This window comes from Cricetulus griseus, chromosome 3 (genome assembly GCF_003668045.3).
Source record: "Cricetulus griseus strain 17A/GY chromosome 3, alternate assembly CriGri-PICRH-1.0, whole genome shotgun sequence".
Classification (NCBI taxonomy): Eukaryota; Metazoa; Chordata; class Mammalia; order Rodentia; family Cricetidae; genus Cricetulus; species Cricetulus griseus.
In genome coordinates this window covers 113,412,937-113,440,144 of record NC_048596.1, presented here as the reverse complement: position 1 = coordinate 113,440,144, position 27,208 = coordinate 113,412,937, and the positions used below count along the sequence as shown (strand labels likewise).

General features: G+C 47.1%; 1 protein-coding gene across 2 annotated transcripts in view; it reads right to left on the bottom strand.

Moving 5' to 3' along the window:
* Arnt2 (aryl hydrocarbon receptor nuclear translocator 2) overlaps positions 1-27,208 on the bottom strand; it is a 96,865-nt gene that overhangs the window by 13,564 nt on the left and 56,093 nt on the right. For both annotated transcript variants that reach the window (XM_035442410.1, XM_035442411.1), the window contains 9 exons: positions 26,981-27,057; positions 25,332-25,466; positions 23,339-23,413; positions 16,040-16,191; positions 9,454-9,526; positions 8,497-8,620; positions 5,676-5,775; positions 3,019-3,157; positions 2,246-2,396 (listed from right to left, as the gene is read on the bottom strand). In XM_035442410.1, coding sequence (XP_035298301.1) covers positions 2,246-2,396; positions 3,019-3,157; positions 5,676-5,775; positions 8,497-8,620; positions 9,454-9,526; positions 16,040-16,191; positions 23,339-23,413; positions 25,332-25,466; positions 26,981-27,057 — 1,026 coding nt within the window. The remainder of the gene's footprint in view (positions 1-2,245; positions 2,397-3,018; positions 3,158-5,675; positions 5,776-8,496; positions 8,621-9,453; positions 9,527-16,039; positions 16,192-23,338; positions 23,414-25,331; positions 25,467-26,980; positions 27,058-27,208) is intronic.

Sequence of the window (27,208 nt, the reverse complement as noted above, 5' to 3'; positions counted from 1 at the left end):
TAGAAAGTTCTATCCCTGTCCTAAGGGCTGTGAGCAGAGGGACAGTCTTGATCCCTTCTTGGCTCCACCATGATCCATTAGGACCCGGGACTTCCATTCTGTCATGTGAAATGGGAATAAGAATGACCTCTCCCTCTCGGACAAGTTAATTGCTAAATGAATTCAAACACATGAAATACTCAGTGGAAGCCTGCTGTGCAGTGTTCAGCAACCACCTAGTAATGTCCGGCACCGGCACACTTACCACCTAGCAACATGCAACAGAATTGGTTGAGATAGAAGCTCCAGTGTGTGACCCTATTCTTGGGTCATCAGAGTTGGCCAGTGACCTCAACTAAGGGTCCTACCTCCATTTACACTTCAGAACCTGCCATTACTTGATGGAGACTGGCCAAATGCACACAGGTAAAGGCACTGGACCGCTGGGACAGGGAGGAGCCTCCCTACCTGTCTTGTCATGGTCACATGATGCTTTTAAGTCCTCCCAGGGATACATGTTATCTCTCTCTCTGGAAGACTTTCCTGGCCCTGTAACACAAGTGACCATCCCCCCTGCGCCCCCCCCCCCCCCCCCGCCCCGGGCTTCCATGAATATCTGGCTGCTGGAGCCATGGTGTGTCTCTCTACTTCCTGTTACCTGTCTCCTCTATCTCTACTGCATCTTTGCCTCTGCTTCTAGCCTGAGCTACAGGTCAGCCAGGTCTCTTCCTGCCTCCAGGGACTGGGCGTGGCACTCTGGTTAAATCACAATAAGTCAGGGCCCCTGCTCTCAGACAAAGAGAATGTTCCTACACTTGAAAGCAGGAAGGGGCCCAATCCTGGGAACTAAGGACCTTACCCTCAGGTTGCAACAGAGCTGAGGGCATGGTTGACTGAGGGGTCTGTGCTTCTCACACCAGTGTCCCAGGGTGAGTCAGTAGGGATCTTTAAAGGCTGAACATGTGTGCTACACATAAATAAGGTTTGTACTTGGGGGACTGTTGGCTTCAAAGGGAACAGACAAACCTGGAGTCCTGAGATGTTGTGACCAAGGCTTTGGACTTTGAGGCAGAAGCATTACTGTCAGTGGTGGAAGTGAAGAGAGGTAGAGACAGTTCATAACTACATTGTATGATGGGCTACAGAGGGGAGCTTTCCCATAAGATAGACAGGTGAGCCACTTAAATGGAAGCCTTTAACTTGACAAGTGAAATCGGGAGGTTTCGGCTTGGCTTCCTGCTCACTTAAGAGTGATGGGTCTGCACAGAAAATCCTTGGGTGCCTTGATCTTGGATGTCACCCAGTGACTGTACCATAAGTAATCTGGCAGGACAGCCACTTCTGTGGCGTGTGACTCTGGCCCTGGGAGAGATGCTGACATGTATCAAATACACCTAGAACAACCGATAGAAGTGTCTGCGACTGAGTCAGTAGATAGAGTCATAGCCACAACACCTTTTATGGCCTGAGCCTTTCTTGCAGAGCACGGAAACATTCCGGTGAGATGGGATCCCTAGTGTGACGGAAGTTATGAGGTTGACAGCATCTGGGTATGCGTGTGAGGGACTTTAGAGGTTATATTAACTGAGTTGAGAAGATTCATCCTGACTGAGGGGCACCACTGTCCATCGGCTGGGGAACTACACATAAATGCAATGGAAATACTAACTACATAGGAAAGAGTGAGCTGACCTCCAGCATTCATCTCCTGATTCCTGACTGCAGCTACAGTGTCACCCTTCCCCTGTGATAAGGAACTGAACTTCAAATAATTTGTGAACCAAAATAAACCATATGTCCTGAAGTGACTTTGTTGGGTATCTTGCCACAGAATGAGAAAAAACATAAAATACAACTCGCAATATTCAAAAGGGAACTTTTTGGTGCCACTGACCCAACCAGCCATCCCTGACTTCTCTGAGTTTCTGAGTGGAGAAAGGAGAATTTTTTACTTCTGGGATGTGACAATTTCTCCCTTGGGCCATGCAGGGTTAAACTAGCAATCGGGCCACATCACAACACAGGAATGAGTGATCATGCCTTGAAATAGCAACACTGAACCTCAGGGTCAAGGTATATGCTTCCCTGACTTAGGACACCCGAGGCCCTCTTGACTGTGGCCAGATAGGAAAGGAGCTGAGACATTTTGGGGCCCTGCCCCATATCCTGAGAATTTGGGTGCTGCCCTATATTCTCTAGGCCCGAGGCTCAGCTCCTGGACACAGGATGCTCAGAACAAGAATTCTTTCCTTCGTCCCCCACCTACCGAACCCCGGAGTCCTGTTGGCAAGACTGGGGTAGGCGTTTCCACTTGGCGAGGAGGCAGCTGGGCTGGAGAGAGGGCTGTAGGAAGAAGGGTCAGCCGGGTAGGGGTGGCTTGATCCAATGCCGAAGGCAGATGACTGTGTCTTGCTGGGCTGGGGTAGGATTTGCTTTGGTTAGGACAGAAAGAGGCAGGACCAACCAGCCTCCCATGAGCTCCACCCCTGAGGTCCCTTCAGGAACAGCAGGCCCTGGTTACCTTCACTGGCCTGGATGAGCCCAAGGTATAGGGGCCAGCATCCTGGCCCTGGAGACTTGGGGTGGAGCTGGTTAGCATTACTTTGAGGACTACAATGGCCTGGTTTCTCCAAGTTCAGCTTACAGAGGTCTCTCAGCTGAATAAGACTTATGCTTCTAGTACCTTCTAGGGAAGTAGGAGTATTTGCTGTATGGTTGAGTATTTCCAGGCCATCTTGGGTTAGTGGCTACCAGAGCTCCAAAGTGATGGAGGGGCTTGTTTTTGCTGAAGAAACTTTGGGTACCTGACCTCTTCTTGCTCCCTTTCTTAAGGGGAGATTGTGAGAAGAAAGGGGGGCTGATCAGACATGGTATAACTATTGGGGACCCAGCTCTCAAAGTGTTCCATGGATGGCAAGGACCCCCAAAGAGCTGGCTGTTCTAGTTGGGAACACTGACATACCCTCAGAGTTGGGACCCAAAAAAGCAGGTGTTCTGTCACTCTGGACACCCACGGTTGTATCTCATAGTTATTCATACCTGCCCCGGGAAGGGTGGACGGCTGCCTGTCCATGCTACCTGGCCTTGGTTCAGTTGCCGGGAGATCTGGGATATGTTCTGGCCCGTTGAGGAGGAGGACTGGATGTCATTCACTCCGGGAACATGGACCACGGAAGAGCTAGGAGAAGAAAATATGTTTATTCCTGCTTTCTTGAGTCTGCCAAAAGATCCTGCAATGGCGCTCCTTCCTGCCCTCTCCCTCCTCGTATGTGGCCCAGGGTCCTTGCAGGTTTCTATTCTCAGCTTCCTTCTCCCCCAGGATCTGTCCCCTCTTTCATTCCCCTCCCCCAACATTGTCCCCCCCCCCAGATCTCTATGAAAGATTCCATTCCAAGAAGAGAAGCGAGTCTGAGAATACAAATCAGACTTCAGGCTACCTGCTCTTTGTGTTCTGGTTAATTTGTCCCTTTGGGGCACTGAGGAGGCTTACAGACTTCGCATATAGGCTGCAGGCTGTCAGTTTCAATACTGAGACAACCCTGGGGATGGAAGGCTGCTATGAGGGGCTCAGTCAGGTATGTAGCTGCTGGTTTACCTCCTCTGCCTTCAGATGAATTCACTGGGTGCACTTTTGTTAGGCTCCTGCAGTATGTGTCTCAATGCCTAGCTCTCTGCATGCCTGATGAGGGCACTGTGACAGATTCCTCACTCCACTGCCAGGTCCTTCTTCCAGGAGCTTTCTGGGCTATGTGGACATTAAGCCCACTGAAGATGGGAAAGGCTGAAGGGAGGGAGACTCATGCTGTTCCAGGTCCTGCTTGTTATCTCTCTGGGTCTGTGCTGGGGCCTGTGAATGTATTGAGTGAGGTGGGCTGCATCTAATTTTAGGTTTTCAGGTGGGTTTTGAAAGAAAGGTAGTTACAGACTACAGTTTTAATAATTGTATTCTAACCTTTTCCTATGCTCTCTGACCCCTTGTAGATTGTAAAGCAAATGTGGTTGTTCAAATGTCATCTCTGTCTTCCTAAATGAGTTTACCTAACACAGCAGCTCTTTCCCACTTCCCCAGATGGATGTTTCAGTTTAGAGGGTATTCCCTTTCGGTTGTTGTTTTTGTCTGTCTGTTTGCTTGTTTGAAACAGGGTCTTTCTTTCTTTCTTTCTTTCTTTCTTTCTTTCTTTCTTTCTTTCTTTCTTTCCTCAATGACATTTTTTATTTAAATTAGAAACAAGCTCCTTTTACATGTCAATCTCAGTTCCCTCTCCCTCCCCTGCCCCCCCCGACCCCCCCCACCCCGACCATCCCAACCTTTTTCTGCTCCCCAGGGAGGGTGAGGCCTTCCTTGGGGAGTCTTCAATGTCGAAACAGGGTTGGTTTTTTTTTTTTTTTTTTTTTTTTTTTTTTTTTTTTTTACTATATAGCTCTGGGTGTCCTGGAACTCACAGAGATCAACCTGCCTCTGTCAAAAGGCAGTTTTAATCCCACATGCTGGCATGAAGGATGTGTACTGCCATGCCATGCTGAGGACTTTCTTATTTTTTATTTGGTTTCTTTTTAAAAAATCAGTTATATTAATCATACAATGTATAATTAATTCTGACCATAAATTCGTGGCATTCTTCTGCCTCAGACTCTTGAGCGCTGGGTTTATAGATGTCAGCTACCATGCCTAGCTCCAAAGTAACGGATTTCACTGTGGCACCATCATATATGCGTATTTCCCCTGCATCTCCCTTTCCCTCAAAGGACATTTTCTCGTGTTCCTTGTGGTGCTTCTTTAACACATATTTCAGCCTGCACAGCCCTCCCCAGGACAATGACTAAGGCTGGACAGCTTTAACTCTGCCTGGGCTTTTGGAAACAAAGTACTGGCTCTTGTGTACAGCCCCACTTGGGCCTCTGGTCACACCTGCTGCTGATGTAGGAAGTCTGTTCTTAGAACAGCAAGGAGGTGAGATTCCTATCCTGTTGTGGCCAATGTAGTTTCTGGGCACTGGATTGGCCTGCCCAACCCAGGTCCCTGCAGGGTCCCTGAAGCCCTGCTCAGAGTTGGGCCAAGCTCAATAAGGATGTAGGAAAAACACCACCTTCCTGGGTCTGGGGTAGCAGAGGCTTCCAGGGAACTTAGAAGTAGCTGGTGTGACATAGGAGGATGCCTTCCCTAAGGACTGCTGGCCTGTCCTTTGCCAGTGCTTCTGGGTTCATGCTTGCATTTCCTAGAAGAAACTTGAGGCAGTCCTGGCCCTTAGTGGTGATGTCAAGCTTCCTCAGTAAGCTATCACATGCCCTGATGCTAATAGCCAGGCACCCTGCTTGGCTCTGTGCCTTGAATGACCCTTGAGGTTGAGGCTCAGATATGACAGACCATCTTTTCTCCTTGTACTTGGCCATGGCCTTAGCAAACCAGAGAAAAGGGCAGTTCCGGCTACTTTCTCAACAAGCCCTACCTGGATCTTGGCTATAGGACCCCCTCCCTGACTTTCCCCTTCAGGAACTTAGAGAGAATGGTATCTTTGTTGTCTGAGAGTCACTGACACCCAGTGCCTATGGAGGGGCTGATGGAGCACAGCCAGGAGTCCAGAGTCCCCATCCTGGCTCCATCCCACAGCACAGGAATGGCTCGTTCCTGTTCAGCTTGCAGAGCCAATGATGACACTCAGGCTTTTCTTCCTACCATTCCCTTCCCTGGCACCTACCTGAAGGCCTTGCCCGAGTGCCCAGCAGGGAATGGACTTCCTTGGGAGTAGATCTGCTGGCTGCCTGATGCTGATGCTGAGCTCATCATCTTCTTCTCCGCTAGGAAAACCATAGGAGTTGCATGTGAAGGTCCCCCACTCTTGGGCTTCAGGCCATGCAGGGGAACCCCAGAACAGGGCATGGCAAGGGGACTTAGGAGGTTCACACAAGACAGCCTCCTCACCTTCACCTTTGCATTTCTCCCTGTTAGGTGGTCTCCTCTGACTCTTAGGGTAGCCCAGCCACTTGAAGGCAAGCCCTTGAGAATGGGGAAGCCACTATTGTATTTCGTCCTTCCAGTTTCATAGGGGAATACACAATAGGGAATATGTCAAGGGGTGAGGACACCCTGGGTAATCTCAGCTACCTGACCTGGGACCTCAGCTCTGCCTTTTGTATCACACCTGGGAAGCTCTTTGAACTCTCCCCTGCCTCAGTTTCTCCACCTGAAAGAGGAAGATGACTGCAGTGTCCTTCACAGGGCTGTGTGGGGATTCTGTGTGTTAGCAAGAGTAAAATGTTTACTGTGCTGGGAAAGCAACAAACAGCTTACACACTTGCTTTCACTTTTACAGACAAAAACAAACAAACAAACAAACAAACAAACAAAAACCAAAACAAAACACCAAGACACAACTTGAATCCCAGTCCAGTGGCCCTTTCCCGACCTGATCGGCAGGTGCTGAGGCGCACCTCAGACTGACTGGCCAGGACAGTTGAATGTTGTTGCCTGGCTTTTCCACCAGGGTCTCAGAGTGAGCACCTCATGAGACAGGGAACACTCAGACCCAGGATAGGTGAGGAGACTGCTCAAACAGGTCACCTGCAGAGAAAGGCTGAGAGGACTGGGCTCAGGTCACAGCTAAGCTGTCTAGATCTCACATAAGAAGGAAGGTGTTCTCGGTGGTGATATAAGAAGCAAAAACGGACTATAAACGGATGGAGCCTCTAGACAGCAGTGTCAACCAGAACACACCCCTTCCTTGGCTCCATGATGCATCCCTTGTGGCCATAGGACAGTGGTTCTCAACCTATGGGTCTTGGCCCCCCACAGGGTTTGCATATCAGATATTTATATTACATTGCATTAAATATCTGATATCCTGCATATCAGATATTTATATTATGATTCATAACAGTAGCAGAATCACAGTCAACAAAGTAGTAACAAAATAATTTTTATGGTGTGGTGTTGCCACAACCCGAGGAACTGTATTGAAGGGTTGCAGCATTAGGAAGTTTGAGAACCACTGAACTAGAGTATCATGATGCCTACATGTCTCAATTATACAATCACTCTCAAGACCCTGGAAGGATGGAAATCAAGGCTGGATGCATGGCAGTGACTATGCAGCATGTATATCCTCTCCAAGGCCAGCTTGCCAGGTGGGTGTGAGAAGTAATGGGCTGTAGCCTGGGGTTGGGAGACCACACAGGAACCAAATAGCCTACTCCTATCTCTGTGTGGGGCTCTAAATAAAGCCCTTGTCACAGTGAATCTATGGGGGTATCCTTAAGGGGCAGGAGCTCAGTCTGCAGTCTAATTGAAAGGCCTTGAGGGTGGGGCACGAAGAACAAGACTTGAGCAGGGAGGAGACAAGGCTAAAATGTACATTGTAAAGACAAATCAGGCCACCATCTTGTCTATAAACAATTCACCAAGTCTGGAGGTGTAGTCTGAGTGACAGAGCTCTTGCCTAGCTCTTCCCTTCTCAGCACCACACAAAACAGGTGACAGTCAGTCAGACAGGTCAACCAGCACTGCAAAAAGCCTGACTTTATGCAAGTTACTTTTTTTCTCATGCTTTTGGTGGTAAATAATTGTTCTATGTATGTTCCTGGAGTTTGGTAATGTACATTGCTTATACATGTACCTATATATGTTTATATATGTATATGGACACAACGATCATATATATATACATCTTAATATATATATGTATATATATACACATACATATTATCTAGTCTTCTAAATCTTTCCCCGTTTTATTATTTTCATCTACTCAATTTGTTAAAAACGAGGAAAGGCATTCTGAGTTCTACTTAGTCTTCTTTTTTTAAATCAGTTTCTTCCTGTGTTTGTAATTGTTTTGGATTTTCTGTTTTAAAAGTCCATGAGATTTATAGCTAGCTCCGGCTCCATGTCCTCTGCTTACAGGGACATTCTGAAGTCTATTTCTGGTGACACTGTCACTCTACTTCCCTGCTTGGGTTCGAAAGCATCTTCATCACTCGCCCCTGAGGGCTCACTAGTTCGTCTCACTGTGTTTGATTATGTTGAATTTTGACAGCATGTTAATTGGGGCTTATGGATCTGTAGTCCGTGAATATCATCTTGACTTATCATTCTTGATACTCATGTTTTCTTGCCATCTTCCTTTATATTCCTTCTGGAATTCCTGTGATTTTTCTAAGTTTCTCCTCTAACCAAGTCAAAACAACCTTCTCTCCCTCTTTTTCTTGGGTATTTTGTTAAAGTGGTGAGGTCTGACCAGCGACAAAGGCATTGCCTAGTGGATTAGACTTCATTGCTCTGACCCTTTACATTGTAGAGATAAGATGCCACAGCTTGAGGTTGAGTGTCATATGTGACAAGGAAGTAAGAGGCGAGGACAGGAATACAGAGAATCTGTCCTGACTCCTGTACAGGTTCTTATGTCCTGTGGCAGTTACACAAAAGTCACCTTTCCTGCCCTTATCTCTAGGGTGGCTATCTCCAGATGGTCTGAAAGCAACTGCAACCCACAGCCTCATGGCTTAGCACCGTCTGCCACTTACATGCACTGATGCCTGCAAACATCTCAGCAAAACGGGGGTCTCTCTCTTGGGAGAAGATTGCATCTGCCTTTTCCACAGACTTCCCTGCCTCATGAACACTGGCAGGTAGGTTGGGTACAGGGACCTGTTGGCACATAAAACACAGTGACAATCCACACATAAGGCACTCTTTCCAAGGGTCACATGTTGTCCTTTGCATAGTCCCTCTGGGAGGAGAAGCTAGTGTTTCAAGACTTGACTATTCTTGCAAGGTTGAGAACTAATTCATGAAGATCAAGGGCACCTGGGTTCGGAGGTGTGAACTAGGGGTTATGGGAAGAATGCCAGAGTCACAATGACTATTTTCTTAGAGATTAATGTAAAAGAACCAACCCATTATAAACACCAGGAAGAGAGCTGAAAGGTTAATTTGGGAATGAGGCCAGGTACTGACCCATGTCAGTTTCTCTGAAGGCCAGCTGTCAGAAGCAGGAACAGAGACAGGAGGAGAGACGAGGGACCAGAGGAGCTGAGAGAAGGAAAGAAGGGACACAGAGTATGACAGGAAGAGAAATGTTAAAGCAAAACAGGCATGGGAGCAAAGTTGAGAGAGATGGCTAGGAAGCCAGAGAACCTAAGTCCAGAGCTTGCATTTGCTGGATGCACCTGTGAGACTGAGGCCCATGATGGGATTTCCCACTTTCCCTAGAGATGCAGTGTGGGATGACCACAGTTCATCTACTCTCTACCTACTTCCTGCTCCACGTGGTTCACTTCAGGAAGGAAGAGCTACAGGGACACCAGGAACCAAATACTATTAGTACCCCCAAGGCTGAATGGAACAGAGTGCCTTGGGATGTGGGGCATGAGTGTAGTTTTAGTTTAGTTTGGTTCAGTTTCGTTTAGAGTGGGGATTCTGGGGTGAGTTAATTTTCAGTCCTCTCAGTGTCAAACAGAAAAGAGTTTTCCAAAATTCACCTGAGATAAGTCATACGATGATAGCCCATCTCGCTGGTGTACCTCCAGTTCTGCCTGCTGTTGCTGCAGCTGCCTGTGAAGTAATAAGTCAACACAGTGTGAGGAACAGAAAGGTAGGGGCAAAGGGGCAAATGTAGAAATCACACTCCTCAAAGTCACCACATACCAGATCTCTAAAAGGCTTTCCGCTTTTATTTTACTCCAACTCCTGTATTTTGGGGTTAGATTTCTACAGGAGCTGTTGAAAAGGTAAGGTAAAGTAAGTGTGTGTGTGTGTGTGTGTGTGTGTGTTCTGTGGGTGTGTGCATGTGCATGTAGAAACCAGAGATTGGCATCAGGGGTCCTCCTCAGTTGTGTTCCACCTTTTCCTTTGAGGCAGGGTCCTTCACTAAACCCAGAGCGCACCAATTGGCTAGACTGGCTTGCCAATGAGCTCCAGGCATCCACCTGTACCCTCCCCGGTTGCTCCACGGTTATGATAAGCTGTTTACATGGATGCTGGGGATCCAAATGCAGGCTGTCATGCTTGTACTGTGCTTTATCCACTGAGTCATCTCCTTAGCCTTCAAATTCTGTTTCTGAGGCAGAGTCTTGCTATGCACCCTGGACTAGCCTGGAATTCTTGATCCTCCCAATTCGCCTTTCCACCTCTAGGAGGACAGACAAGCGCCACCATGCCATCATCATGCCTGGCTCAAACAGTAAGCACTGAAATTGTTTTAAAAGCAAAATTCAGGGAAGCAGTTGGTTTAGCACTTAGCAAGGTTGCTGGTTGAAGTGTGCACACCTGCCATCGGGTGTACATTTTATTCATGCCTCACACTGGATTTTCATGGTGGCTATTTCATCCACATGCTAAAGTCAAGAAGCTGGAGCTGAAGGCTAGGGTTAGGTCAGAGATGTTTTGCTTAAAGCACAACAGGATCTGACTTCAGGGTTGATTCCAAGGTGGTTAGCTCCTCCTACTAGGCTCCTCCCACTCTGTCAGGCTCTTCCTACTCTGCCAGGATGTCCTGCTGGGGTTCTGGGAAATGACCAGCACCTTCAAATTTTAAAGTAAAGAGATGCTTCCAGTTTTTAAAGTAGGGAGACTGCTTTCAGGGAACAGCGAAGCCCACAACTCAATACTACAAACAAGGTAGAGTGTAAGGAACTCAGGTCCAGATACCCCAATGAGGAGGCTCTGTTGGTGGCCCGGCTGAGCAGCTCCTTTGGGATCAAATTCAGAAGTCCATTCAGTGAACTATGCTGAGGCAAAGAAAACCACCATACCCAAATCCAGTTCTGATGATTCAGAACCCCAGATTCCTGCTCTGGTGGAGCTAGGTCTCCAGGGGAGGACAGATGAGAAGACTGAGCTTCTAAAAGAGCGAAGGATTTCTCACTGTGGTACAAGAGCCCAGGAACAAAGGCAAGGATGGAATCAGAAGCATGTGAAGTCCTACCAGGCAGTGGAAGCCCATGCCTCTCACATCAGCAAAGCAGAGCACCAAGAATAATTTTCAAAACAAACTGAGATTTCAAAACCTTTAAAAAGAGTGTTAGGATGTAATGTAGTTGGTAGAGTGCTTGCCTAGCATGCATGAAACTGTGGGTTTAATTCCTAGTACCACATAAAAGCAGTCATGGTGACTCGTGCCTGTAATCCAGCACTAGAGATACAGAGGCAGGAGAATCCATAGTGCAAGGTTATATTCAAGACCATCCCAGGCAACATGAGACCCTTTCTTAAATATTTTTAAAAGAATCAATATAATCATAACTATAAAAGATGCATCACTGTCCTTCCTTGTTCTTACTCCATTATCTGCTTTGTTTCCTGTTCCCTGCAAGTTGGGGAAGCATGATGGCTCACTGGCAGGCTGCTAATATCTGAACTGAAGACAGATCATCAGTGCTTGGCTAACATTTTATATCTTTACAATACAATACTATCAATTATCAGATAAAGGAGATGAGGGTCAGCAAGCTTAAGTAGTTTTCCCAGTTGAATGTGACACAGAAGGAACTCAAATTCAATTCTGCAGGGCTGTGGACCTTGTACTTTTCCCTCTGCCTAGCCAAGAATAAACATTCACCACATCCTAGGGCTCCTGGGGGACTCTGGACACCTGGCATTGACTTGGTCAGGGTAGGGAATGGCATGACCCTTTGTCTGTTCAGAGAAATTGCCCCTTTGCCATGTGGGTTGTCTCAACAGCAGCCTGATGAAGGTGACCATCACCTGAGAGATCACCAAGGCCTCTACTGGGACAGAGGAGGATGTGTGCTAGGGTCCTGGGCAGCACCTGGAGCTCTGGTTCTCAGGTTCTCCACCGAGGGGAAGGTAAGGCAGGGGCCAAGATGATCCCTGGGTTTAGAGCCTGGAGCTGGAAGAGTCTCAGCCCCTCATTGGGTGGAAGTTCTTGCCTGGTTTGCAGAAAGACAGCTCCAGCCAGGAAGACAGATGAGGATAGTGTCTTTGCTTCCAGGACTCACTCAAGGTTGCCTCCTGGGCATGCTCCTTAGGCTCTGGGGGTACAGTCTATACTCTAAATTCTGTAGAGATTACATACAATCTTCTGCTTCCTTTTGCATTCACTCCTTCTCCACAGTTTCCACCTACTACCAAGCAGGTAACCACTGCTATCACAGAGTATGTATGATCATTGACCAGCTGGACTTTGGGCATGGTGGGACTTTAAGAACTTGTGTTTGTACACAAGACACATACATCTACACCCATGTATATACACACATGGATGTACACAGGTACATGTGCATGTACACAAACACACCAGGAACTTGTGTCATGAAAACCTGAGACAACCTCAGACTAATGCTATTTTAGTAACAGAGGCTTGGCCCAAGGAGGATTGCATACCAGTAGCCTGAAGAGAGGTAGGGAAATGAAAATCCAGGAGCGAGGCTGAACAAATGTGGAAAGATGAACATGAATGGTACCTAGTCAGCCCAGGACTGGTCTCTCAGAGAATCAACTCCCTAACACCAAGACTTGGCACAGCTCAGAGATGTGCACCCAGTGTGTTGCATCAGTGTGTTTTTCTGGGCTTCCATCTGTGTGGAGGGAACGGGAAGAAGTCAGGGTTGACAAAGAGCCTTTTCAGTAGCTTAGCACAAATGCTAAACACCCGGTGCTTGCTTCACTTCTTCAGGAAGTTGCTTTTGGATGCTCTCAGCTGAAGGCTACCGAGCAAGCAACTCCCCCTCCTCCCGCCAAGCAAGCACAGGGCATTGGAGAATCTTTCCTAACTAGCTGGCCCTTCTGCTGGCAAAGCTGACCTCACAAATGAAAGAAAGGTTGTCTGCTCACATGTGTGGCCAGCACTGCCCTCTACTGTCCACAGTGAGCTTTTCAGCCTTGCCACTGAACACCTGGCTTAGAAAACTGATGCTGCGTGGCTGCAGCTGCTGCATGTATCTCTCGGAGCTGCACAACCTCCAGGAGCTGCTGAGAATGACTGGCCTGGGTCAGCAGGATGGCCCACCCCTGAACAAAAGCTTTTCTGTCTTCTCAACACTGCCTGCCTTTCAGAAAGGAAGGCCAACCCTCTCAGCTGGGCCTGGCTTGCAGAGGAAAGTGACTTTGCTTCCAGGCCTCATGTCAGGGCTGCCTCCTGGGGGACTGGTTTGTCCTCTTCATCCTCTGTACTGTCCACTGTCCCCTGTCTCTTGTCCCTCCCTACCCATGTTCTCATGGGTTTAAAGCCCAAGCCTTAGGCCTCCTGGGACCAGGTTTCCCCTTAAGAACACGAATGGTAATACAGGCATCTTGACTGGCACAGGCCATGTCCGGTCATGGTGATCAGGGAGTATCAGCTTCATTAGTTGTGACCAAACATGTGACTCGGACAGCAGAAGGTTTACAAAGACTGGAAGAGTGCCAAACATCACCCAACAAGGAGGTCAGTCTGCTCTTTCAACCAAATCTAGAAAGCAGCTGGATGCCCAGCCAAGACTCAGGGCTGTCACTGTGATGGGGTGGCTCTGATGTAAGACAGAATCAGCTTCATCAACAGGGTGGATTTAGGGTTGATGGTGTGATGCAGATGACACCCTCAAAGCCCAGGAAACAGCCTCACCCACAGGGAGTAGGCAGCCTCAGGGCCCCTGCTGTGTATAGGCCTGTGTACACAACCTCGTGTTGTAAAGGAACAAAGAGGGATAAGGGGCAGAGGAGGCAGAATCTAGGAGGGGTGGCTTTCCCTAACAACCAACCAACCTGTTGGCATCCAAAGGAGGAAGATTCTAGAATAGTGTCCAGGACTCTGAGTAGTTGGTGTGTTTGTCTATTTCTATGACTACTTGACTAGGCAGCCTGAATTGGCAGGTGTGGAGCCATATTGGGAGAGACAAGCCTAAGGGCAGAGATCTGGCTTGCACAGGTGCTAAACAGGTCAGGGCTGGCACTGTCCTTCTCTCTCTCCTGCTAAGGACCTCAAAACAGCAACCAGGGCTTCCCTGGCCCCGTGCTTGGCTCTACTCCCATTTCTCAACCTTCATTATTTTAGTCAGACCTAGGGCCAGATTTGGGTGTGGCACTCAAGGGTATCTTGGCAAAGAGCACTTCTCCTCCACATTGTGGCATTGATGTGGAGAAACAGAACACCCTCAATTTGATTAAAAACCCAAGACATAGAAGAAGACATAGAAAATTGAGATAAGATCATCTTTTGCCCATCTGGACATATGGCTTCTCATATTTCTTCTGTTCCATTTATAGGTTTGACCGGCAGATGGGGTAGAAGAAGAATCCAGTTGTACCAACTACACAAAGGGAGAAGATATCTAGAAGGAGAGCTGGACCAGAAGATAGCTGAGGGAAAAGTACCTGGGAGCAAGAGTTATGTGCTCCAGATGGCATGCTAGTAGCTGTTGGGCTAGTGTGAGAGCCAGGCTGCAAGGGCCTGGGACAAACTGAGTGGCTCAGCAAGGCCTGGTGGGAACAAAAATTGCTCTGATGGAGAGGCAGGGTAGGTCCTTAGAAGGATCCCCTAGTATCAGGGATGGGGACTAGAAGGCCATGGGCTCAGGACCAGCCCTGACTTAAATGGGAAATGGAGGTCAGGAGGTCCAGTGCCATGAGTGACAGACACAAGGGCAGTATGTCAGCCTCATTCTACATCTTTTCATCCTAGACATGGCTTCCATGTGCTTTAACTCTTGGGGATACCTTTGTGTCCACACGTTTGCATGCGTATGTTCCTTGCTGGGTACAGATGTCCCCTAGGTCACACCAGGGTTACACCTGATTAACCTAGCATAACTGTGTGGTTTTGCAAACCAAAAAAAGCACCACTGTCCCTAACTCATGGCATCTTAGCAACACACGTAGAGTGACAGGTATTTTCTCTTATGTGTGGCTAAGTGGAGCCACTGCTTACTGCCAAAGCTTGGCATCCTCTAGCACATTGCTAGCACAGGGAAGGAGCAGATTCAAGTCTAATGAGTGATTTCCCTTAAATGTGCAGCATTTTCACAACACAGCAAATTCAAATTACAGAAAATGGGGGACAGGTAGAATGCTGAGACTTCCAGGCTAGCTTTGTCTATATAGTGAGGTCTAGGTAAGCCACAGCTACAAAAAGTCTCAAAATAGTGTAACTAGAAGCATCTGAAATCAGACTTCCTCTGCATTCCCTCCACATTTGATGTGAAGAGGCAAGACCTGACCACAGCCAAACTTGCTACAACATATAGAAAGCACTGTGTCCACAAGTCTGTTCCACAGATTTAAGCTTACCTCCGGAAAGGAGGGGCCATGGGTTGGGGAGATGACATAGTTAGCAAAGCATGAGAGCATGTCTCAGCATGCATGTAGACAATTAATCCAGGCTCAGCAGTGCTCATGTGATCCCAGCACTGGGAAGCAGGGTCCAAGCCTGGCCAAAACCGTGAGCTGCAAGTTCAGTGGAAGACTCCATCTCAAAGGTAAGGGAGAGCAACTGAGGAAGACCTCAGATGTCAGCCCCTGGCTTCCAAATACATGCCCATGCCCATGCACACACACAAAACAGAGGGCCATCATTTCATGTCACAGAAAAGGAAGTGATGGGTAAGAGAGGAAGTGACTTATGTGACATCACAAAGCCAGGAACGAGCAGGGCCAAGGGAGAACTCAGGTCTATCTGCCAACTCCATGGATATGGAACGTGTACAAAAGTAGGGGTCCCGGGTGGGTAGCAGGGGTACTTCTGGGCTTAGGTGGTGGTACTAGGTGCTACAACAAGCTGCCTGACTTAGCCAGAGCTTCAGTCCCTTTCTTCCACCCACAAGCTTCAGCAGGACCAGGGGTGACTAGCACAATAGGATGCGGAATTGGGCACTGGCAGAGCTCTTCTCTGCTTGGCTTGGTATCAGGAGGAAAAGAATGGAATGGAGACTGTGGTACCCTGACCTGAACATGGGAGAGATGCATGTATCCCACAGTAACAGGAACCCAGAGTCTCCCCTTTTCTTCCTCCTTCACCCTGTAGGGGTTTCAGGCTGCAGCTAGAGCTCGTGGGGAGAAGGGAGCCTCAAGCAAAGCAGTTCGGGATGCAACTCATATGTGAATAACCAGCAGAAGAGGGGGCTGTGCACGTACTTGACGTTGGTGTTGGTGCAGATGACGTACTCGATCTCATCGGAATAGGGGTTCTGGAAGGTGAAGCTGCTGGTACGGATCAACAGCCACTCCCGGTTCTTGGTGCGGAACCGATACATGACCGACAGCACTTGGCCCTTCAGCTTAACCACCTGCAAAAACATTTGGACAAGGAAGTCAGCAGGAGGAGGAAGAGGGAATGGCTAGGCAGTGTGACTGGTTGCTGAGAAGGCCAGCAGGACCTCAGAGTGGGCTGCTGCTTCCAACCACAGTAAGGGGGGGGGGCTATGAGAGTAAGAGTGACAGGTAGAAGCTAAGCTCTCACTTCCATCTGCTTCTCTTTGAAACGGGGAGGGCACTGCCCTTGGGTCATTCTGCCATCTCGTGTGAGAGACTAGTAACAGTCAATGCTTCTAATTTAGTGGATACAAATCAGATAGTGAGCACGCCATATGAGTTGTATTTCTTCCTTTCCTTTTCTTTTTCTTCTTTTTTCTTCTTTTGCCTTGGGCATCACTAGGGTTAGGTGCTAGTACTCTTTGGAGTAACTGTCTCACAGAGCTATGCAGCTACAATGCATCATGGACTCATTTCTTAGATGGACTTAATTTACATAAGATTTTAACCTCTGTTTGACATTGTAAAATGAATCAAATAAACTCTCAGGAAGGAGGTGAAATAAAATGGTAAATCTGTATGCATTATTTATGTGCATGTATTGATCTGCCACTACTTTCATGTTGCAGCATGATTTCCAATGTACTTTCATGGACACCCTGTAGTGCAGCCCAGCAAAGGTCTGGAGAGGTGTCTTCCCTATTTAAATATGATAATAACAGGATGAAAAGAAATTAATTAAGTTCTCCAAGACAGCTCTGGTGGCAAAGAGGTGACAAGAACTATGATCTTATATCCAAGTTACAAGCTTATCTCTCTGGGGACAGCTTGCTTTTTTTTCTCCGTTCACTCACACAATACAAAGTTATACAAAGACATCCACCCACTAGCAGCTGGAAGCATCCAGGTGTTGGTCTCACAAAGAGAAAGAAGTGGGAGAGAGAGAAGCTATAGGAATGACTAACAGACCTCGCCTGGCTATGATTGTCCCCAAGGACAAGATAAGGCAAGCAGAAGTCCTTTTTGTCGGCATGCACACCCTCACACCCTGGGAATGGAAGTCTTCAGTATTCCTGGGTGTGATCTCAGATGGACTGTTGACAAGAGCAGGGCCAGTTTCTAGAGGCTGGCAAGGTCAGACTCCTCTTAATATTACTGCATTTGAATCCTGCTTCCCACTGGGAGTCTGCGGCTTCTACCATACTGTAGACAGCCTGGGGACATGGTGAGCTGAGGCTCATATAGCCCAGCCAGTGCCTGGCAGAGTAGTACCTATATCACACCTCACAAGCTGGTTTCATGGCCCTGGTCATCCCAGACCGGAGCAGAAGCAGCTACGTGACTTCTCCCACACTGTATCTAGAGAAAACCAGTCACAGCCACACTGAGTATCAAACAAGACCCTCTTCAGAAATATATGAGTGATCAAAATGCCAGATAGAAAGCTAGAAGGAACAGAGGTCTTCTTTATCACCTCTGGGGGTAAGGCAAAGCTGGCCTGCTCAGAGGATGCTGCCTCATAGAAAGTTGGCCCATGTCTAGTCACTGTTATACTGCTGTGCAGAGACACCATGGGACTTGGCAAGGCACATGTAAGGAACTTGCTTACAGTTTCAGAGTCTTAATGCATTATGATCATGGCAGAGAGCATGGCCCCAGACAGACACGGTGCTGGAGAAGTAGCTGAGAGTTATATCCTGGTCCATAAGCAGAGAGAAGGGTGGGGGAGAGAAAGGGAGGAGGGACTTTTGAAACCCCAAAGCCCACCCCCAGTGTGGTGCTTTGAAAGAAAATGGCACCCAAAGGGAATGGCATTAATGAGAAATGTGGCCTTGTTGAATGAAGTAGGTATGGCCTTGTTGGAGGAAGTATGTCACTGTGGGGTGGGTTTAGGGGTCTCCTGTGCTCAAGCTATACCCAGTAAGGCAGACCACTTCCTGTTGCAAGTCAAGAAGTAGGGCTCTCAGCTCCTTCTCTAGCACATGTCTGCCTGCTTGCCACCATGTTGTACTTTGATGATAATGACTAAACCTCTGAAAATATAAGCCACCCCAATTAAGTGATTTTCCTTTATAAGAGTTGCCTTGGTCATGGTGTCTCTTCACAGAAATAGAAACCCTAACTAAGACACCCAGTGACATACTTCCAACAAGGCTACACCTCCTAATCCTTCCCAAGTAGTACCATTACCTGATGACTAAACATTCAAATATATGAGCCTATGGGGGGCATTCTTATTCAAACTACCATAGTCAGCTAACAGAGACATCCCTCTTCCCTCAAAGGAGTCAGAGGTCAAAGCCTCTCAGGTCAGAAGGCTAAGGGCTCCCTTGGTGCCTACAGCATATATAGACCACCCTCCTCTGTCATGAGTGTGTGGAGGGGGTGTGCTTTCTCTTTCTTCCAATGGAAATAACTGAGGGGGTGTGAAAATTTTTCATGGTATGTCATAGACTAGTAACAGACCCTACTTATATACAAAGCTGGGCTATGGGGCTGAGGATAGAGAAGAGAGGAAGGGGGCTGCTGGTCCTGCCCCTTCAGTCCACAAATCCTCACAGCAGTATAATCTGTATTAGGAACATGACCTTCAAAGTTGTTAGACAACTGCTGAGGCTTTGTAACCACAGGCAAGGAAAAGCATGGTCTGAATCCTTGCTTAACCAATCTTGACACCCTGTCTAGAGTCCCCATTGCCACGGTGAATGCTTTATTCCAAAGTGCCTGTCACCCAGCAGGGCTGGAGAGATGTGTAGATAACCATAACCCACACAATCTGCTACAAACTCACAATCAAACTCACAATGGCAGGGGCTTACTAGGAGGGTTAGGAGTTGGGACCTATTGTTGATGTCCTGACATGAATGAAGGGTTCCAGAAGGGAAATGAAGCTTTTGAAAGAGTTGGAGGGTAGGTGTGATGCTGGCAAATGAGATTGTTGGCGCTCTTTGAGGAAAGCAATTGTGTATAGGCAACAAAGCCGGGAAGTGATGGGGGATTGAGCTATGCACGTGAGCAGAGTGTCAATATGATCTATGTCTAAGTCCACAGTGACGCATCCTATTGTGCTTCACTCAAGTGTGGGGCTCGTAACATAAGGGACTGCGAAGATAATAAAACCTAGTTTAGCTTGGGTCTTCATAAAAACAGCTTTCATAGGTATCATCATCATCATCATCATCATCATCATCATCATCACCTTTAAATCATGACCATCACCTTAATAAATGTTTTGTTGCTGTAAAGAGACACCCTGACCACAGGAACTCTTATGAAGGAAAACACTGAATTATGGCCAGCTTACAGTTCAGAGGTTTAGTTCATTATCATCTTGGCATGGAGCATGGTGGCAAGCAGGCAAACATGGTGCTGGAAAGTAGCTGGGAGTTCTACCTTTGGAACCACAGGCAGCAGGTAGAGAGAGAGACACTGGGCCTGCCTTGAGCATTTGAAACACCAAAGGCCACCCCCAGTGACATAGTTCCTCCAATAGGCCACACCTACTCCAATAAGGCCATACCTCCTAATCCATGTCAAGTAGCAGGACTCCCTAACGACCAAGCATTCAAATGCATGAGCCTACGGGGGCCATTCTTATTCAAAATGCCACCATTGCTATCACCATCATCACCCACCATCATTCCTATTTCCATCATTACCCTTACAATCACTACTATTAGCATCACCTCACACTTACTGTCAATGTCCTCACACTAATTTCCATTGCCATCACAATTATTGCCCTCACCATCAAAATCACACAGTCACTTGTCATAATCACTGCCATCACCACCATCATAAGCATCATAATCATTACTATCCCCATTACCACCACTGCTATCAGCATCATCATCACCACCACAATCACTACTATCACCGTTATCATCACACAACTATTGCCATTGCCATCATTATCACAATCACCACCATAATCATTTATGATTGTCACAGTCAAAGCCATTACTAGCATGACCATCAACATCATCATAGTCATTACCATTATCATCACCATCACTACCACTACAATCATCACCGTTAACACCAGTGATGACCATAAACCTTCATCATTATCACCATCACCTGCCATCCATCCCTCCTGCTCTGGATCATAACAGCAAGACCAGGGCCTCCAGAGATCCACTCACATCTCACCTGGGGTCCACTCTACCCTCTGTCACATTTGACTATGTAAAAACTACAGATGCCACAAGAACTTAGCAGGTTTGAAAAGAAAAGGGAGTTGAACATCTCATCTCACCCTGGTAGGCAACTTCAATAACTTGTATTGAGATTATCTACCTCATCCGTTATAAAAGGGAAACCAAGGCTGTGGCATCGGGGGCGGGGGAGTCCTGGCTCAGGTCCAGGACACATGGGCAGCAACTGTACAGCCATAAAGACATCCCTAGGCACACCCAGACTTGGCCTGAGTTTGTGTTCTTTGGGAACTGGCCACCAACAATGAAGGAGGACCAATGTTGATAAAGGGAAGTGGTTTGTTCTTGAGAAAGCTGAGTCAGCCCTTGAACTCTGGTTTTAAACAAAAGCACTGAACTGCCCAGACAGGAAGCCCATGGAACACACACAAGGTCTGAGTTTAGTATGGGGTCAGTGTACCTTCCCAGGGGCCAGGAAAGTTTATCCGCTCCCAGAATCCCCTTTTCAGTCAGTGAGCCAAGAGGTCAAACAGAAGAGAGAAACTTAAAGCAGGCTCCTCCTTCACACCTATTCTTTTTGTTTAGACACATTTCATCATGATGACAGTGGTGCTAGAAGACACTCAAAACTTTCTTAGTCCCATTGTATATTAGGAAAAGCATGATGACAATATTCATGAGGTATGGTTGGGGATTCTATGGGAAAACACATGAAGAAGGATCTGGATAATTTCCAGAAACAGGATGACAGGCTCATCATCATGAGAGATTCACATTCAGACACCCAGAAAGATGAAACCAACAGAGCCCGAAGCTGGCTAGACAAAGTTACTCTCACTTCCACACACGTAGCAAACGTGGCACAAAGCACATTTTTCCCCAAATGGGAGGAAGCCACCTGCTGTAATTTCTGGTCTGCTTAGGCAGCTTGGTTCAAATCCACCCTCATGGAGATGATGCCCACGAGTACAGGCATGGGGGTCTGTCCACAGTAAAGCCAGGTTGCAGTGAAGGAGATCAAAAAAGAGGAAGTGGACAAAAGAAATGACACATGGTAAAGGAGAAAAAAAGGAGGGGAGGACTTTGGACCTTTCTTAGTAAGATCTCATGGATGGCATGAGTTGAAAGGTATCAGTCATGTGAAGAGTAGAGGGTAGTATTCCAACCAGGGGATGAATCAGTCATAGTCAGAAGATGGGAAAGAGAATGTTCAAGAAGGCAAGAGAAGCCTTGGGACTGAAGAATTTTGTCTGAAGGAGCATGGAATAGGACCAGAGCTATGGGAAGAAATGCATATTTAATTCTAGATGCAACAAACCCAGTTTTTTTCTTTTCTTTTCTTTCTCTTTTTTAACAAAGGCTTGGAGTGAAATGACAACAGAGGCAGAGACATAGCAAGGGAACATATGCAACCGTCAGATAGGAGGGGACATGGATGACAGAAGAAAACAGGGAGACATCATAGTGTCTTGTGAAAGTGTCCCAGGAGGGCCTGCCACGTGGTCTATGCCTAAGGGATGCTGAGCTTTGTCCTGAGCAACTGGATGGGAGTGGTGTGAGGGAGTGGCCGCTGAGAGAAGAGGCAGTATGCTGGGTATGGAGGATCCTGGGTCCTCAGACGGAGAGGTGAAGAGCTGCCTGGAAGAAGGTGGGCATGAAGCTAGAAGATGAGTTGGCTGGGGCCATCCAGTGCTTGAGCTTATAAAAAGTAAGTTCTATGGTTGAAGTCAGACTCTGTCTTCACAGCGGCAAAAGAGTGTGAATAAGTCAACCAAATGGGGCGAGGGAATGGAAAGGGAACCAGAAGTGGGAAGGACTTACATTGGAAGAACAGAACTGAGATCAGGGAGGAAGGGGGCCCCAGAGTGCTGCCCATGTAGGTGCCAAGTTGGAGGCTCAGGGCTCTGCAGATGGAGAGGCCTTCCCCTGACTGTGCCTGAGATACTTGCAAAGCAAAATGCTCCAGTAAGCCCATACTCCAGATGGATGACAGCAGACTCCTCTTTTCCCTCTTGAAAAGTGACTCAAAGGTCTCTTTCCTTATGTCCATTTTCTCCTTTTCCCAGAGTATGTCAGAGTCTGCTGGAGTGAGTTCTCCCCTCCTCCCAGGCCAGCTCAGGAGCTCACAGGCGTCATTCCGAATTAGCTCTAACTCATTGAAGTGTGACACTCTGGCCCTTTGCTTTAGTGAGCCTCTCCTAAGCTCCCCTACCACCCCAGGAACCAGCAGTCCTTCCTCCTGTGACCTGTGCTATGGGTGCCTGTCATACAGTGTGTGCTCAGTAAATAGAAACAATGCATGGAGTGCCACTATTATGGTGACCATTCTGCCAGGCTGCTTCTCCCCCACTATCCCCATCTGGATGATCCTCTACTTAAGTTGTCTTCCATGTCTGATTCTCAAGGGTCCTGCACAGCTCTGGGAACTATTGCTCATTCTAAAGGTTTCCTGACTTATCTTTATTTTCACTTATTTGTGTACCCAGGCTTCCCAAGTGGCCTTTCAAAGCTCTGTTCTGTTTACCCAGTCAGAGGAATTGCTACTTACCATTATGTGACCTGGGAGAGAACTGAGGCCCTACAACATGGTGCAGGAGGCCTAAGACCTGGCCTGGCTGGCCTCACTGCCTGCCACTTCCTCCTTGTTAGCCCTAGGAGCTGCTATGGAGTCTCCTGGAAGGCCACACTGGCTTGTCTGGCATGGGCCCCTCCTATGGCATGTTCCCTCATTTCTTTTGTACTGTCCCATTACAACTCATGTCAGCTGATCCCTCTCCTGGGAACTAGCTCTTCTCTAGCCTTGGCACTTGGGGAGACTCTTCAGAGCCTGTCCTCCTTTGCTGCCACATAGCAATGGCTTCCTCATGTATCTTACTCCCATGCTGAACTCTTGCCCAGAATGGCTGTCTGACATTGTAGTAGGGCATTCCCAGCCTGGTAGCTCACAGTAGGCATCCATCCCTCTCACCATCCCCACCCCCCAGGTACCTCACTAGGCATCAGCAGCAGCAGCCATGGGCAATACCTGCTGGAAGCTCTCCCGTAGGTGGCTCTGATCCTCAGGGTGGCAGAATTCCAAAATGTCCTTTCCCAGAAGGTCCTAAAGGGGACACACAGCTTTAATAACCCCAAAGTCCATTCTCATTTTCCATTTCTTACTCCCACCCTGGAGACACAGGTATCACTTACATCCCCCTGAGCCCACCTCCTCTTGCCTGCCTACCATAGTCTTAAATGTAAAATGCCCCCACTCCTGTCTACTGAGGAGTTGGCATCCTTGTATCGATTCTAAATCCCGCTGGCTCACTCCTCACTGATTTCTAATTCTGCTTGGGTGCTAGATCAGCAGCTTTACAACACAACTTTATTCCTGTTTGCCTTGGAGAGGCAAACTGCAATCAACATATTTCTAAAAACATCCAGAGTAAGCTCAAGGACAGACACACTGCCCACAAAAACTAAAACTGTTTAAGGATGGAAACTAGTGGCCGAATGAGGCTACAATAACTGTGCTTGCCTCAAGCCAGTTCAGTATTGACCTTCACTAATCTATGTGTTATTTGAAAGATCCAGCCTTCATCTATAATGCTGGTGCATTACAGTGAATGGAAGCAGAATACAAAAAAAAAAAAAAAAAATCAAAGGGCAATTTTGAGCATGCTCTGGGGAAGTGTCTTCAACAGCAAAAGATGTAAGCTAACTCAATGATGAGAACCTGCATCAGCACACCTGAAGTGAGCTGACTCAGCAGCAAGGGGCAGTTCCTATGCCCCAGGAGCACACAGACACTCAGGGGAAGCTGAGGAGGAATCCCTGGGTCTGTCCGGAAATGCACTGCTGTCAGGGTCATCCACATTTACCTTATTCTTTCTGAGAGGCCACACTTTGCATGAATCTACTTTCAGAATTATAGAAAGTCTTTAGTATTTTTGGTTGAGACTGTTCCTAGTCTTAATCAGGGCTGATTCCAGCATGGATAAAACTTTAAGTAAATAAAAGAAAAATACACACGCAATTAAAATAACTCATGCTAACACATTCCAAAGCTTCCCAAAGTCTGTTTCTTAGAACAAAGAGCCCCTTCTTTTTTAAATATTTTTTTTATTTTAAAAAAATTCTATAGAACAGGTTACAGGATATATAATAAATACCTGCATATCTATTACATCAATTCAGTTGTCAATATGTTACCAATATTTTCTTTCTTTTTCTTCATAGATGTCCACACACAAATGCAGATGAGAGGGGTGTGTGTGTGTGCGTGCGCGTGTGCGTGCGCACGTGCGTGCGTGCGTGCGTGCGTGCGTGCGTGCGTGCGTGTGTGTGTGTGTGTGTGTGTGTGTGTTAACTAGATTACATGGCAATAAGTTGGAGATCCCATAACACTTCTCCACAAGGCTTTTTAGCATTAATATACTAAATGTCAACATACAATAAAACCAAAACACCATTGAGTCAATACTCAAATACTCATTTGGTAACATCTCCATACCCCCCACACTTGTCCCTAAGTGTCCCCTCTAGGTAGAGATCCTTAGGTTTAGGACACATCTTGATTTTCACTGTATGTGGTTGTGGTTCCTTGGCTTCACCTGGGTGGCTCATGCCTTTCTGTGTTTCTCATGCCACTGATTTTTAACAAAGGATCTGGAGCAAAGACCTGGAAATATGCCCCAATAGAAAGGTTCCCCCAAAAGATTAAGCAATATCCCTTGGGCATCTTGACAGATCTCAGACATAAACAAACTTTGTAATTAAAATAAACTGATCTTAACTCCCCCTCTTTTGCAAAAACTCAGCAAGAGCTACAGGAAGGCTAGGACAAGACAATGAGTCCACTTAAAGTAGAATTGCCTTATGATGAACAGGGTGTCAGTCTATACAAACAGGGAATCTAGACTCCTACATGATTTCTCCAAGATGTCATTGTGCTGAACCTTGAACAAGGAAGATAAACACATTTTGAGTAAAGTTAAGTTTTTTCACCAGCTTTTGGGAGCTTAGGGCTAGCCACTGACCTGGGGCTGGTAGCCAATCACACTGATGCATCTTGGGTCCACAAATGTGATGATCCCATCAGAGTTATGCCGGGACAGGAACTCCGTGGGCACTGACATGCCACTCATGTCCATGCACACAGGAGAGCTGGTCACCTGGAATGGAGGGTTGACAAAGATGCAGATAAGGACTTGGCAAGAATCTACATAGCTTGAAGTTCACACATCCTTCTGTGTCACTGGAAAGGTGAGTGTGGGGGGATTAATTAATGCTTGGCCAATTTCTTTACCTTTCTGAGCATTTTTCTCCTTATGAGTCAGTGGGAATAATGAATAATTACAACAATTCACAAATGTTTTACTGCCTGCTATGCTGGAAAATGTCTGGTGCTCAGCAAATGCTACTACTTTCTCCCCTTCTCATCTTCCTCTCTGTAACTGGTGTAGAGACTCAAAAAGTATGTATTTCTAGACTGAGTTCACCCAACTATTTTACACCTCAGCGAAGATCTAAGTTTTTTTTCTCTCTATGAATGAACTGCTTATTCATTTGTTTGAGAATGGTCAGACTTAGGAGACTAAGGATGAGAAACAGTAGCTTTCCATATTATGTCAACTATGCCTCCCTTCATCAGTTTGGAAAATACCCCAAATGTCAATGGAAGAATGAATGAACCGGTTGACTGAGGGGCTACTATAGATCAGATATCAAGTAAATTTAAATTTTTAAGTTTTATTTATTTACTTAATGTGTATGAGTGTTTGGCCTGCATGTATGTCTGAGTACCACCTGTGTGCTTGGTGCCTGAGGAGTCCAGAAGAGGGCATCAATTCCCCCAGGGATTGGAGTTGCAGACAGTTGTGAGCTGTCATGTGGGTACTGGGAATTGAACCTAGGTTCTTTGGAAGAACTGTCAATTCTCTTAACAGCAAGCCATCTCTTCAGACTCAAACAAATTAACTTTTAACAGGACAGGATCCCTGTCCCAGAGGACCGTGTCAGGCACAAGCATATCCTCCGCTAACCATGGGAAACAGCGTGCAGATGAAGTGGAGGTGAGAACTCTGTGTTATGAGAGCACACAATGGGAAGCAACATTTAGTGTGAACTTGGGAGACTGGCATTTAGGTCTCAAGGGATGAGAAGGCAGGAAGCACACAAAAGGAAGTTTGTAAGCAGAATGGCAACTAAGAAACACACGGTGGAAGAAACAGCTTGAAAATAGCCAGGGAGGTGGGGAACCATGTGGTGGTGCCATGAGAAGGGAATAATGTGGTTTGGTAAGAGGATGTGGTGAGATGGGAGGAAGGGAAGGGGAGGAGGATGGGATGATGACTTTGGACGTTGTCCCACAAGGCCCATGGGAGACTTTAAAGGTGCTTAGCAAGGATGTGACTTCAGAAAGAACTCATGTCTGCAGTAATGTGTAGATGGGAAGAGAGGTCTGGTAACCCTAAGAACAGCAAGGCCTCTGTGGTGTTTCCCCTCCTGGTACCCCCTTTTTCATCTTCAGGCTTAGCCTTATACTTGACCCACAGTGAGACACAGAACCCCACAAATATTGAGCACACAGGAGTTCCAGATTCTGAAGAGGCATCCAAACTCAGTCTCTTGTCCCAGGCAGTAACAAGCCCTCATTGAAGATGGAAAAGACAGGCATTTTGCTCACCTGGAGCCTCCCAATTGCCACAAGGCAATATTTACTGCCTTGGCCTACATCAGCGTCTTCTTCGGGGATGGTCATTCCTGAAATGAGACATACCAACATCATCAACATGCCCAAAGTTCCTGGCTAAGTGGGGAAAGCACCCATGATTTCATTCATGCAACTGAAAATACAGATCCATTGCTGTCACTCAGAGCTGGGAAACTAGCCAGCTTCTCAGCATCCCCACAC